At 53.5% G+C, this 13,786-nt stretch overlaps 3 protein-coding genes across 3 annotated transcripts; 1 reads left to right on the forward strand and 2 right to left on the reverse strand.

Moving 5' to 3' along the window:
• The first annotated feature begins 319 nt into the window (after positions 1–319).
• TMEM205 (transmembrane protein 205) lies at positions 320–1,767 on the forward strand. The gene is made up of 3 exons (XM_053985691.1): positions 320–616; positions 707–870; positions 1,073–1,767. The coding sequence occupies exons 1-3, from the start codon at positions 487–489 to the stop codon at positions 1,370–1,372; spliced, it is 594 nt and encodes a 197-aa protein (XP_053841666.1). The 5' UTR covers positions 320–486; the 3' UTR covers positions 1,373–1,767.
• An 88-nt stretch (positions 1,768–1,855) lies between these two features.
• On the reverse strand, positions 1,856–9,585 carry TTC4 (tetratricopeptide repeat domain 4). Its single transcript, XM_053985690.1, has 10 exons — positions 9,481–9,585; positions 9,284–9,401; positions 9,052–9,213; positions 8,135–8,212; positions 7,240–7,364; positions 6,894–6,980; positions 5,791–6,005; positions 4,574–4,655; positions 3,444–3,526; positions 1,856–2,543 (listed from the first exon to the last, which is right to left on the reverse strand). Exons 1-10 carry the CDS (start codon positions 9,565–9,567, stop codon positions 2,444–2,446), a joined length of 1,137 nt encoding a protein of 378 aa, XP_053841665.1. The 5' UTR covers positions 9,568–9,585; the 3' UTR covers positions 1,856–2,443.
• A 726-nt stretch (positions 9,586–10,311) lies between these two features.
• PARS2 (prolyl-tRNA synthetase 2, mitochondrial) lies at positions 10,312–13,378 on the reverse strand. The gene is made up of 2 exons (XM_053985164.1): positions 13,306–13,378; positions 10,312–12,369 (listed from the first exon to the last, which is right to left on the reverse strand). Exon 2 carries the CDS (start codon positions 12,349–12,351, stop codon positions 10,939–10,941), a length of 1,413 nt encoding a protein of 470 aa, XP_053841139.1. The 5' UTR covers positions 12,352–12,369; positions 13,306–13,378; the 3' UTR covers positions 10,312–10,938.
• Between the last annotated feature and the right edge of the window lie 408 nt (positions 13,379–13,786).

Raw genomic sequence — 13,786 nt, forward strand, 5'->3', positions numbered from 1 at the left:
TGTGCAGGGTCTGGGGCAGCAGAGCCCGGGAGCCCCCCTGCTCCTTTGAGGCTTTTGGTTAAACAGTGCAGAAGCTGTTGCTGTTTTTAAACAGCGGGGCTTCCCCCTGGCCAAAAGGCCTCTTTGATGGCCACACCGTGGCCAGGTGAATTTGTCACAGCTTTTCTCTCCCCCTTTTTATTGACTTTCTGCTTGTTCCTGCTGCCAGGGGTCAGTGGGGCGTTGGCTGGACTTTGCCAAAAGTCCACCCCAACCATCTGGCTCCCAGGTGCTGACGCAGTGCCCTGCCCTGAGATACGAGGGGATTGAGCAGCGGGTTTGCAGCCCGGTCGGGTGTGTGGTGGTGAGGCTGGAACGGGGCTGTGCCAGCTCCAAAGCTTTTCCTGAGTAAGCAGGTTTGTGAACCTGAACTGCATTTGCCCTGCGAGCAGCAAGGTGACAGCAGCAAGCACAGCTCAGCGCCGAATTCGGGGTGACCTGGCTGACATGAAGGGACCCGTCCCCATCCAGGACGCCATGGCAAGTGACACGGAGCCCTCCAACGCCATCAAACTGCTGCACCTGCTTTTCCTCTCCACCTCCTGGGGAATGCAGGTCTGGGTGACCTTCGTGGCGGGTAGGTTGGGCTGTGCTGTGCTCTCTGCCCAGGGGGGTGGCACAGGGGAGGCGGCTTTGCCCCAGGACTTACCTGCTCTCCCCCTCGCAGGGTTTGTGATGAGCAGGCACCTCCCTCGCCACACCTTCGGCTCCATCCAGCGGGAGCTCTTCCCCTACTACTTCCACATCAGCTCCACCTGTGCCTTCCTCAACCTGACCCTGTTTGCCATGTCCCACCCCAGCGAGCGGCTCGGCGAGGAGCACACGGCCCAGGTAGCCTCTCCCTTCCTCACACGGGCTGGCCATAGCCCAGACCCCTTCCTCTGCTCCTCTGGCTGGCTTGCAAACCACAGAGATCCACGCAGGGTTAAAAGAAGCCCACGAGCACCCAAACTGCAGTGAGCCAGGGGGCCTGGGGGAGAAATGTAACCCACCACACCAGCGAGGTGCTCACGGCGGGCTTCGCTCCCTGCAGATCATCATCTTCCTCGTCTGCATCGCCGCCTCGGTGCTGAACACGCAGTGGTTCGGGCGGGTCGCCTCCGACACGGTGGCCGAGCTGCAGCTGGTGGAGCGCAGGCACGGGCTGGGGCAGGAGGTGGGGCTGGCAGGCAGCGAGCCCCGCAGGCAGCTCCGCGCCTCCAACCCCAGCTACGGGCAGCTGGCCCGGCGCTTCGCCCTCCACCACGCTCTGTCCTCCCTCTGCAACCTCCTGTGCATCGTGTGCAACGGGCTGAGCCTGCACCACCTGGCTGCCCAGCTCTCTGCCCTCTGAGGGCACTGCCAGGCGACGGCTGCACAGTGCCCACCCCCTGCTGCCTCGCTGTAAAGCAAGCCCCAGCTTTGGACATTAAACTGCAGCATCCTCGGGTGGAGATACTCTTGCTGTGTTTGTGCACGGTGCAGAAATTTAGGAATAGTGAAATGGAATTGTTTTCTCTAGAGCTGCCTGCAGCCAGGCTCCGTGATTGAAGCAGGAGTGTTTTATGGCTGAACAGCTTTCTAATGCCCCATGCACTGGCTGTGTCTAAAGCTGCAGTGTATTCCTGCAGAAGAGAAAGAAATGAGAGATTGAGAATTACTTCTAATTAAAAGCCAAACGCTAATACAGAAGTGCAGAAGACCCTGCGTGTTGGCTGTACCAGTTAATGTAGTGGATAAAGGTGTTATGTGGGGATTTACAATCAGTGTCTGTCATTTTCTGGTATTTCACAAGGTGAGACAAAATGTTGTCTCATTCATTAGGCAGAAGTCAGTGTACTTAAAATAGCCATGTTTATTCCAGGTTCTGTAGGACATTCAGTGAGGTATCAAAAGGGTCAGTCAAACACTGCTCCAAACAAAGAGCTCTGCTGTAGCCTGGCCAGCAGCACAGCCAAGCAGTGACAAAACAGCAGCTGCTGAGTCCCAGGCATGAACCTGACTGCATCCACCCTGCAGCAACAGGCAGGTACCTCCCCAGGCCACTGCTGTTGAACCCCAGCAGCCACAGCCCACCTCCGAGCAGATCTGTGATTTGCTCAGGTAAGGAAGCACATTCCCAGCTGCTGTTACTGCAACCACAGCCAGTGTTTGGCACTGCTTCAGGTTTATTTCAAAACCACATGCAGCCTATCATAGAGGAGACCTTCTGCAAGCCAGCTGGGTTCCCTTTTAAACAAATAATCCCCTCATGTTAGCCCTTCCTTCTCCTATGCTGCTCCCCTGGAAGTTTCCCTGTGTGCCAAGATTATTTTCCTCCCCTGAAGAGTGCAAGGTATTTTCGTTCAAGCAGAAGTCTGCAGCCTGGAGCTGGGCTAGCAAACAGCAGCCTCTTGCACAGGATTCCTTGTTTCTTTCTTGCTCATTACAGTCGATGCACTTTCTTGCCAGAGAAGTATTTCTTAGAGAAAGGAGAACGCTTGGCAAATACCAAAACTGTCGGGGTCCCGGCCTTTACAAAATACCTGCAAAGATTAAAAGGAGTCCTTGGCTTCCTTGTAGGTGGCCCAGTGTCCTGCAAAGCAAGTGACTCCTGCCCAGCTCCATAAAGACTGACCTCCCAAAGGCTGGTGGTGAGATTTTGTGCTGATTAGCAGAGCCTCTCGGAGCCAGGGCTAAGCACATCTGAGGAGGAGTGTTTTATGAATCAACTCCTCTCCCAACAGCTTCTTTTAATTAAGGCAGCTGTTATTCTCCCTCTGGAAGGAGGGTTCTTTTGCAACTGCCCTTACAGCCTGAAATCTGAGGGCCTATGGACACTGCTGGGTTTTATGGAGTGACGGAGATCCCGCTCCCACTGTGACGGACCGAGCCCCCCACGCTGTGCAGCAGCTCCAGCCAGCTACGAGACGCTGCAGCTCAACAGCACAGGCTGCACAGGAACTTTTTGGCTTCACAAACAGCAAATTCTTCTCTCTCAACAACAGCACAACTCTTTAAAGGCAGTTTCAGAGCAGAACAGTGCTGCGTGCTGCGCCAGGGGCTGCTCACACAGCAGTACGAACAGCGAGAGCATTGTTAACCTTCAACATGCTCTTTAGAGGCTGCTGCCTGGTTTTCTTTTTCTTTTTTTTTTTTTTTTTTTTCCTTTTTTTTTTAAAGTAGCATTGTGTAGATGGGATCTGGAATAGCTCTTCTGTGCTGCTCAGCTCCCTTACCCACCTCCATCCAGTCCTGGAAAGAGTTGTTCATTTTTTGGGGGGAAAACACATGTAAGTCACTAAAGCCAGGCACAAAATCCATGCAGCTTTATACCTTCAAGAGGCAGGACTATTAAGTTAGAGAAGAGTTATTTAAGAACAAACTGGACTTAAAGCCCATATTTTTGCCTTTTTTCCCCTGGACATGGACAGGTACAGCCTCACCTTTCGTGCTGCAGCACTTGTAGCAATGTGTGCTCTGGGTTCACCTCATACATTTCTTCTCTTTCTTCATCTTCAAAATAGAGCTGGAAAAAAAAAAAAATTGAGGAATTAGTAAATGCCTAAGGTACATGAAGGGAAGTACCAAGCTGCTGAAAGGCCAGTAACAGCACACCATTATCAGCTGGGGGTTTATCAAACCTCTGTAGCTTGACCTGACTGTTGGATGCAAAATTCAGCAAGGCAGAAATTGGTTTGTGTGAATTCCAAGTTTTCCCTGTACAAACCAGCTTAGGCTCTCCCAGTAGGAAGGCAAAATACACGGGTTGTTCTCATGCTTTACAGGCAATCAATCCAAATCTAAGAGCTGCATTTCAACAGGTGAAATACAGCACTGTTATGAGATTAATGAGTGGGTTTAGAGGTATTTGAACAAAACAGAGTTGATTTATGAGATTAAAATCCAGCAGTGGTGCCTTAGTCTGTAAATACACACAGGGTTTAACCTAGAAAAGTACACAGCCACTGTCCTTCTGCACCTGTCTGTTCACTGTACACAGGGTTGTGCTGCTGCTGCCTGGCACAGATGATACTGAAGTGGAAAATTAAAAATAAACATTCCTATCCTTCTACGTACAAGTTCAGAAAAATTCTCAAAACCTGCTGCACCAACTCACAACCCTCCTTTGCTAAAGTGTTAATAGAGATATACTATCTAGATTATTTGCTCAAGTAACTCCACTTAGTTCTGAAAATAAATTACTTTTAAAATAACACTTTCTTATTTGTATTGAGCAACTCCACGATGCAATTAAAAAAACAGGCCACCTATCAGATTGATGACTTAAATCTTAATTATTGTTACAAAGATGGAATCTAAGCAGTATCTATAAATACCTTCTGTCAAATACAATGTAAGTGGAAGACAACTTCCATTTTTGTCAGTCAATTCTGTCAGGATGTGTGCACAATGTTTGAGTTTATAAGTGAGGGTAGCTCTCTTGTTTCACATCTGTGCACAGTAAACAGATGCCAACACTTTCATACTCTCAGAGCTGTGCACTTTCTCACTCCAGAAATAAAAAACCCACAACACAACAACCCTGAAATTAAAGGAAAGTCAAACTTCTCACCTCAAGATTGTTGGGAAGGTATTTTTTTTCTAAATCCCAAGGAGGTAACTCGGCAAACATTACCATTAAATGATCAATAAACCTAGAAGCCAAAATAGACTTGGTCAGCTTAGACAAAGTGCTCAGCTTCAGTAACTTGTATACTTGCATTTGAATGATGGCAAAAATATATTATCAAATTAAATGATAGATTTGAAAGTAAGTTTAGATCACCAATAGTTCCTTCCCTTCAAAAAAAAAAAAAAATTCCCAATGAATCCAAGGTCCTGTAACTCAGGTTATTGGCTTCAAATTTGAGCAGTCCAACAACAAATTATTTTTAACTTCACATTTCCACACTGAAAAAGATGTCAAATAAACACCCTGCATTTTGTCTAAAATGGATTTTCCTTTGACACAGTCCCATGCTTCACCAGATCAGAGTGATGAGAATATGTCTGTGTGTCAAAGCCTTCTTTATTTTGGTACTTGAGGAGTGCTGGGAGGCCAGTTTATTCTAAAAATCTTTTTCCACTTCCTTTATTCACAAAAAGGCACAGTGAACACGACCATAAAAGTACTACAATTTTACCAACCTGCTTGCACTGTAATTTTAAGTCCTAAACTTATTAATAGATCTGAGGAATATGTCTTCCAACAAACAAAAAGTTACAAATTCCAAGTCTGTTTAACACTACAAGATAAGAAATTGAAATTAACATCAAAGGAGAGTGAAATTTTGAGCTTGCCAGTCACTCCCAGTCTGAAAGGTCTGCAGCACTTCAGTCAGATCTGCTGAAGGCCCTGAGGAGAACTTTGGGGTCACTGCTGGTTATGAGAGATCCCCTTTAGAAGCTTTTCACAATTATTAACTTTTTTTTTTTCCTGAGATATATTTGAAGAGCTCTGAAATGGCACCTTAATGAATCTCTAAAATCTACACATGTGGACGGGTCACACTAATTAATTACTGGTCTGAGTAATTGCACTGCAAGCCCCTTCAGTCACCCTGGCTAAATATGTTTGTCTGCAGCATAAATTTAGGTAAATCACAGAATAATTCAGGTTGGAGAGGACCTCAGGAGGCCCTCTAGTGCAGCCTCCTGCTCAAAAGTAGGGTCAGCTGTGTGATTAGAAATCTGGGACTGCTCCACCAGCATGGCAGTGTTTCACTTGCTGCCTGTTCTATTTGCTCAAACGCCTCCTCAGTGCAAGAATGCTGCTGGCAGTGCATTTACCTGGAGTTCTCATGGAAAGCCATGGTGAAATCTGTCTGCTCGTGCTCAGGGTACAGGAAGAGGACAGGCCAGCTCAGGTTGCCATCAGCATCTAAGTGCACCTTTGCCCCCGTGGCACTGCCAGAATGGAACCCATCCAAGGATATTTCAGCCAGGCCATCTGACACTTCCTCTTCTTCATCTGAAGGCTCAAGAACCAGCTTGATATTTCTTTCCTGGAGGGGATGGAGGGGAAAGACCAAAAACCAACTAAAAATCCAACAGTTATGGTGGGGAGAATGAAAACAAAAAATTAGCAGTCGATAAAAAGTCAAATTATGTTGTTCTTGTTAATGAGTCAGCTCCTAAACATGCCAAAGCTTTCCCACAGTATCAGACTCAGGTCACTGGGCTTCCCAGTAGAATTCAGAAGCTCAGCCAGATATCCAGACTCCCATAAACAAATGAGGAGAGGTGGGAATCCAGAGGAACCCACACGTGGAGAGAAGAGCTGGAGAAAACATGTGGAAAGGGATGCACCTAAAATCCTTTTCTCTGTGGCCTGCCGGGCATCACTACAGGGTGCAACTACACACACGAGCTCCTGAGAACATCTTTCAGAGAACATCATCTTTCAGAGAACTGAAGAAAGCTCACTCTTTTCCTTGGAAAAAGGAAAACAGCAGAAGAGATCTGTATGTAAGAGCCCCAGATATTTTAATGTAGTTTAAACCTTCACTGAGGAAGGAGAAGATCCAGAACTGATTCCCTCCTCTACTCTACTGAACAGTTATCTTCTATTCTTCCACAGAATTAATGCCTGTGGGCAGCAAAGAAAGCCAGGTTCACTGGGCTGATGTGATGCTGCAGCCCAGCAGCCAGAGCACTCACAAAGCCCAGCCCATCTCCTAACACTGGGTCTGTATTTTGCATTAGTTGGTACCTGAAATACAGACAGCTGGGAGGTGGAGCCATGCAGACCTGGAGAATCATGGTTTTAACTCAATTTTTTTTTTGCTCCAGCCCTCAAAAGCCAATGTATGAGAACCAACTTCTAGAGAAAAACGAGAGAGCCCTTAAAAAAGCCCCAAACCACACAAAACTGACTCCTCTCAGCGACTCACCTTTATAGCTGCAAGCAAGATTTCCTTCTGACACTGCTCCTTGCTCTCCATCACCTTTGCTTTCCTGGCATCCCGCTCCTGAGTTCGCTACAGGCAAGAAAAGGATGCACCGAGGTCACACAGAGCAGGTCAGTGCCCATCACTGCCCTTCCCTGACATTTTCTCCTGGTGGAGAAATCAGTTTGGGTCCCCAGGAAGGTCCCCTCCAGCTCCTTCCCCTGCACATCCCAACACACAGCACATGGGAGCAGCACTCAGTCCTGTCTGGGGACACCACACTACTCAGAGACCTCCAAGGACCCCAACGAGACAAGCACTGCAGATGCCAGGCTGCCTTCATCCTTACCTTTAATTTGTCAGCTTTAGCCCTCATTTCCACAAGCTTCTTCTCTGTTGAGTCTATTTGCAAGCCTTCCTCACACCATGCTATTGCTTCCACGAAATTCTTTAGCTCCATGTGACAGAGAGCTCCTGGAAGGATTAAATATTGTAAGTTTAATATTGTAACTTTCCAGTGTTGGAGTCAGTGTACAACTATAAAGGTGGTGATTATAAAGACAGCTTCAGCACATTTAGTGCGTCTGCACTCAACATTTTGTATTTTGTGGTCATGTTCAACCAGAAACTTCCAGCAGGTCAGTTGAGAAGAAAATTTAAAGTATTTAATCAGTTCTTACAATCACACAGAAATCAGCAGAATTATGCTAAAAGTGTCTGTTCCAAACAAAATGTTATCATTGTAATTAACATTTTGGTATTTGTCTTGTTAGGAAAAATAAAAGGGGGATTTCTACGGAGTGGGAAAAAAGAACAGATCCCAAAACCAGTATTGTGGAAAAGAGGAAAAGTTATCCTGTACTCAACAGAAATGGGTGCAGTGCCTCTGACAGATATAGGAGATGAAGAACAAAAGGATATTTTGATTGAAAATGCAAAGCAAAAGGCAGAGCTCTGTTTTGGGGAGAAACAGCAACAACAAGTGAAGAGATCTCGTCCAGTAACTGCTTTCCCTTTCTGAAATTAATTCTGTCCAGAAACAAATTATGATGCCCACTCACAGTAACTTAAGCTTTATAAACACAATTATTACACACCCAGAAACTTGCAAGGAAGCAAGGCAAAAGTAACAACGAAGTGTTTCAGGGCTGGTAACAATAACAGCACAATCAGCAAAGTTAACATCAGCCAAGTGTTTGGAAAGGACTCGTGCTCCATGCAGCTACACCAGCTTTAACTCTCACCTCTTATGATGGCTTTGAGATGGGTGGGCTTCAGCTTTTTGGCTTGGATGGCATCATTTAGAGCAGAACGATAGTTACCTGCAAAGCAAGTAAAAGTACTCAGAACCTTTCATTTATATTTAAAATCAACCAGACACCGAGGTGACAAAAAGGTTTATGCAGAGACCCTGTAATTCAGTGCTCCTACAATCACAGCAAGGTGAGAGGAGGGTAAAAAAAAGAGCAAACTAAGAACAAGAAGTGAAAGGACAGGGATCAATCACACAGGTGACAGGTAAATAACACGGTGTGAGCAGGTCACCTCCCTGCTGCAACACACAGCAGCATTAAAAGGCCCACAACACCTTCCCTGTTGGTAGGATGGTGGCAGCTGTAAGAGAGTCACAGAATTATTAAGGCTGGTAAACACCACCAAGATCATCAGGTAATGGTTTTAAACTAAATGAGGGTAGACTTACACTAGATAGAAGGAAGAATTTTTTTTACAATGAGAGTGGTGAGGCACTGGCAGAAGTTGTCCAGAGAGGTGGTAGGAGCCCCATCCCCGCAAACGTTCAAGGCCAGGCTCTGAACAAACTTGTTTAGTTGAAGATGTCACTGCTCCTCACAGAGGAGTTGGACCAAATGGCCTTTAAAGGTCCCCTCCAACCCAAACTAGTCTATGATTCTAAAACCCACTGGTTTTGCCCTGTCCTGGAGCCAAGGCTCGAGCAGCAGGTGACAGCTGGAAGGAGCAGAGAACAAACCCTGCACGCAGCCATGTCCTGAAGCGAGCCAGGTCTTCAGGGTTCAAGGCGTCTCCTTCTCACGGATAAGCTATCACAAAACCAAAACAAGCAAAAAGGAAACCCCAAATGGGGAGGCAAAGCAGCTGTGGATCGCGGAGCCGCGTTCCCAGGCGGTCGGAGGCCCCTTACCCAAGTGGAAATGTGCAGCCGCCCGGTTCGTGAGCAGCACCGCGTCCAGCTCGGCGTCCCCGCACCGCCTCCGCAGCCCCTCCGAGTAAGCGGCCACCGCTCTCCCGTAGTCCTTCTCCTTGAAGTACTCGTTCCCTTCGTTCTTGTACATCCCGGCCAGCTCTGCGGGGACACAGCGGGGTCAGGCTGGGGCAGGGACACGCCGAGCACGGCAGGGCAGGGCAGGGCGCACCTGCGGGGCTCCGCTCCTCGTCGAACAGCATCGACTGCAGGCAGGCGAGCTCGGGCTGCCGCGCCGCGTCGATCTCGGCCGGGCAGCGCTTCATGAACATGGGGATGGCCTCCAGCTCCTGGGGACGGACAGACGGACACGCACACAGCGCCCTGAGCTCGGCCCGCCCGGCCCCGCGCCCGGCCCCGCCGCCTCACCTGCTCCCACGTGTCGGGGTGCAGCGCCCCCCGGTACCGCGGCGGCGCCGGGGCTCCGGGCTCGCCGTCCCGCTCGGCCTCCGCCATGCTCCCGCCGCTCCTCCTGCTGCCGCCCGGCCCCGCCTGCGACCGCCCCCGCCGCGTCAGGCCCGGCCCCGCTCCTTCCGATGAGCGCCGGCATCGCACCGGCACCGGCACCGGCATCCGACCAGTCCCGGCATCCCACCCGCCCCGGCACCGGCACCGGCATCCCACCAGTCCCGACATCCCACCCGCCCCGACATCGGCACCGACATCGCTCCGGCACTGGCATCCCACCAGTCCCGGCATCCCACCCGCCCCGGCAGCGGCACCGGCATCCCACCAGTCCCGGCATCCCACCCGCCCCGGCACCGGCACCGGCATCCCACCAGTCCCGACATCCCACCCGCCCCGACATCGGCACCGGCATCGCTCCGGCACTGGCATCCCACTAATCCCGACATCCCATCCGCCCCGGCATCCCACCGGCACCGGCATCCCACCCTCCCCTGCCTCGATCCCGGCCCCGAGCGGCCCCGGCATCCCACCGGCACCCCCATGAGCCCCGGCCCCACTCCTTTCGACCCACCACCACCACCCGCTCTGCCCAGCAGGGACATTAGGAAAAAGTTCTTCCTCAGAAGGGTTGTCAGGCACTGGAACAGCCTGCTCAGGGAAGTGATGGAGTCACCATCCCTGGAGAGATTTAACGGGCAGTGGATATGGCACCTGGGGACACGGGTTAGTGGTGGCCTTGGCAGCTCAGGTTAATGGCTGGACTCAGTGATCTTAAAGGCCTTTCCCAGCGTAAACGATTCCGTGATTTTATTACAGTGTTGATCATGATCTCTAGATCTCAGACCGAGGAGCTGTGGCACAGGGTGAGGTGACCCCCTCCAAGCAGCTCCCTGTCCCGTCAGTGCTGCTGGGATGGCACCAAGCAGTTCCTCACAGGAGCCCTGGGGCCTGCCATGGCAAGCTTCCACCTTCATGGGACCTGGGTGTTCCCAAAGAAATGCAAACACAGGGAAGTCACCTTCTTTTATCTCTCTTAGAATCCTTCTTCCTGAGAACGAGGCAGCGAGGGGAGCCCTCCTGTCGCCCTGGGCAGTTTTGGCTGTGCTGTGACAAAGGCCATGGCCAGTCTGTCCTGCCAGGCAGTGAGGGGATGGCTGTGCCAGTGCTCCCACAGCCACACGAGGCTACAAGTGCTGGAAAAAGCAGCTTCCAGGGAGCTGTACCCAGAGGGAGGAACGTCTCCAACCCTGTGGGGGAATGTGGGCTGATTCCAGCTCAACCTCAGCACCCTGCACACGTGCAGGACGCCGCGGCTGGCTCTGACGTGAGCTGGATTTGCCTCTGCTCACCCAGAGCCATCGCCAGGGCTGCTCAGATGAACTCACTGCTGCAGAGATGACGGATTCAGAGAGGAGGCATTTAAGGGACTTGCACTTTACTCAGCAGCTCTATGACGCCTTCTTTGGTGAGGAACAAAACCTCGCTGGCATTCTGATTCCAAACCTCAAAGACCGGGGGGTCCTCGCAGACCCTCTTCCCAGCCACCACCACGTAGGGATAGCCCAGCCTTTTGGCATCCTTCAGCCTTTTGCCGATGGTCAGCTGGCTCCGGTCGTCCAGCACCGAGTCGCCAGCGAGGTGGGGCAGCGCTTCGGCCAGCTCATCGTACACCCGCTCCAGCAGCGCCGCGCCCTCCTCCTCCTCCTTGCTGCCCCTCTTGGGGGGGATGAAGCAGAGCTGGTAGGGCGCGATGAGGCTCGGCCAGCGGATGCTGTCCTCGGTGGAGAGCACCTCGATGGAGGCCGCCAGGATGCGAGTGACGCCCAGGCCGTAGCAGCCCATTTCTGCCAGCTGGGGTTTGTTCTCGGCGGAGGAGAAGACGGCGTTGGCGACGGAGGAGTACTTGGTGCCCAGGTAAAACGTGTGCCCCACCTCGATGCCTTTGGTCTCGGCGAGTTTCTCCCCGCACGCGGGGCACGAGGTTTGCTCCCCGTTTAGCGTCTCCACGTTGGCCGCGAAGTGCCCCTGAGGGCACAGCAGCAGCCTGTCCTCGCCGATGTCTGCCGGCAGCTGGAACTCGTGGGACGTGCTGCCGCCGATGCTGCCCGTGGCCGCCTCCACCTTGACGAAGGGCAGGCCCAGGCGGGCGAAGAGGCGGCAGTAGGCAGCGCACACCTGCTCGTAGGTGCGCCGAGCCGCCTCCTCGGAGCTGTCGAAGGTGTACATGTCCTTCATGTAGAACTCCCGGCTGCGCAGCAAGCCGAAGCGGGGCTTGGGCTCGTCCCGGAACTTCCTGGTGACCTGGTAGAGGCGCAGCGGGAGCTGCTTGTAGGACAGGCCGCTCTGCGAGGCCACCAGCGCCGTCACCACCTCCTCGTGCGTGGGGCCCAGGCAGTAATCGTGGTCGTGCCGATCCACCAGCCGGAAGAGCTCCGGCCCCATCTGGTCCCAGCGGCCGCTGGCGCGCCACAGCTCCGCCGAGCACAGGCTGGGCAGGTTCAGCTTCTGCCCACCCACGGCCCGCATCTCCTCGTCCATCACCTTGATCAGCTTCTCCATGGCGCGGACGGTGGGCGGCAGGTAGCAGTAGCAGCCGGGGCTGGTGGGATGGATGAGCCCCCCCTGCAGCATCAGCCGCTGGCTGCGGCAGGTGGGCTCCCCGGGCCGGCCCTCGGAGCCCACCTGGCCGCCCACGGGCAGGGCCAGCGGCTGGAAGAGCTGCGAGAGCAGCAGGCGCCTGGCCCTGCCCGGGGCGCCACCGTGCCGGGCCCTGGTCCCGCGCTGACGGGCGCCCAGCGCCGGGAGACGGCAGCTCCTCAGCAAGGCCTGCATGGCGGGCACGGAGAGGGCCTGCGGAGGGAGAGCGGGACAGAGCGGGGTCAGCGCGGGGTCTGCGCCACCCTGACACCCACACGCGGTGTCAGAGCTCACACGGACCCACACATGCCGGGGGTGCGCGCGTGAGCGCTCTCCGGGATACCCGGACACGGGAATGCTGCACGGGCACACCTGGGCACACATACAGGTACCCCGTGCACGGCGTTCACACAGCCCTGCGCGCTTCCCGGGACACGCCGGTACACGGACACGCATGAACACGGCACGGGCACACCGGCACACGGGCACACACACGGGATGATGCTGCACACGCGGGAGCACCTTCCGGGATGTACAGGTACGGCATGGACACGTGGGGATGCCACGGGGGAACACCTGAGCGCACCAACACACCTGAGCACACAAACACACCTGAGCAAACTCTCACCCGTGAGCGCACAAGCACACCTGAACATACCAAATACACCTGAACACACCAACACATCTGAGCACACAAACACACCTGAGCGCACGAACACACCTGAGCACACAAACACACCTGAGTGAACACTCACACCTGAGCACACGCACACCTGAGCACACGCACACCTGAGCGAACACTCACACCTGAGCGAACACTCACACCTGAGCGCACGCACACATGAGCACACTCACACCTGAGCACACACTCACACCTGAGCAGACGCGCACACCTGAGCACACACTCACACCTGAGCGCACACACATGCGCACGCACACCTGAGCACACACTCACACCTGAGCGAACACTCACACCTGAGCACACACTCACACCTGAGCACACTCACACCTGAGCACACACTCACACCTGAGCACACACTCACACCTGAGCGCACACTCACACCTGAGCACACACTCACACCTGAGCACACGCACGTGCACATACGCACACCTGAGCGCGCACACGCGCACACCCGCGCGCGCACTTACACCCGCGGGGGCGCGCGCCCGGCCCCGCCGGCGCGGCCAATGGGGAGCCCCTCCCTGTCACGTGGGCGGACACACGCGGGAGAGGGGCGGCGCGCGCCGCTCTCGATGGTTCCGCCGGGCGCGGCGGGCGCCGCCTGCCGGGCGGGAGGAGCGTGCGCAGCGCGGGGACGGGGCTCACGCAGGGCTGGCACCACCGCGGTTTGGGCCAAGGCTTGGAAAACCGAGAAGGTCCCGGTTCTTGGGAGAGGCTGCTGCTGTGGGACTTGCTGCCGGCTCAGAGGGACAGTGACCGCTTGTCCGTCCTGGCCTTGGAAGAACTGACGTTCATCACCTCAAAGAGCACTTTGCCAGCTCCATCCTCCCGCACTGGTCACGGCTTTGCACAGCTGGGTCACGTCCAGAGCCTGGTTATGGCAGACAGCCCTCAGCTCCACAGGCGCCGGCTGGGAATTCCTCGTCTTTCTTAGCCCGCTGCTCCATC

Source organism: Vidua macroura, chromosome 9 (genome assembly GCF_024509145.1).
Source record: "Vidua macroura isolate BioBank_ID:100142 chromosome 9, ASM2450914v1, whole genome shotgun sequence".
Classification (NCBI taxonomy): domain Eukaryota; kingdom Metazoa; phylum Chordata; class Aves; order Passeriformes; family Viduidae; genus Vidua; species Vidua macroura.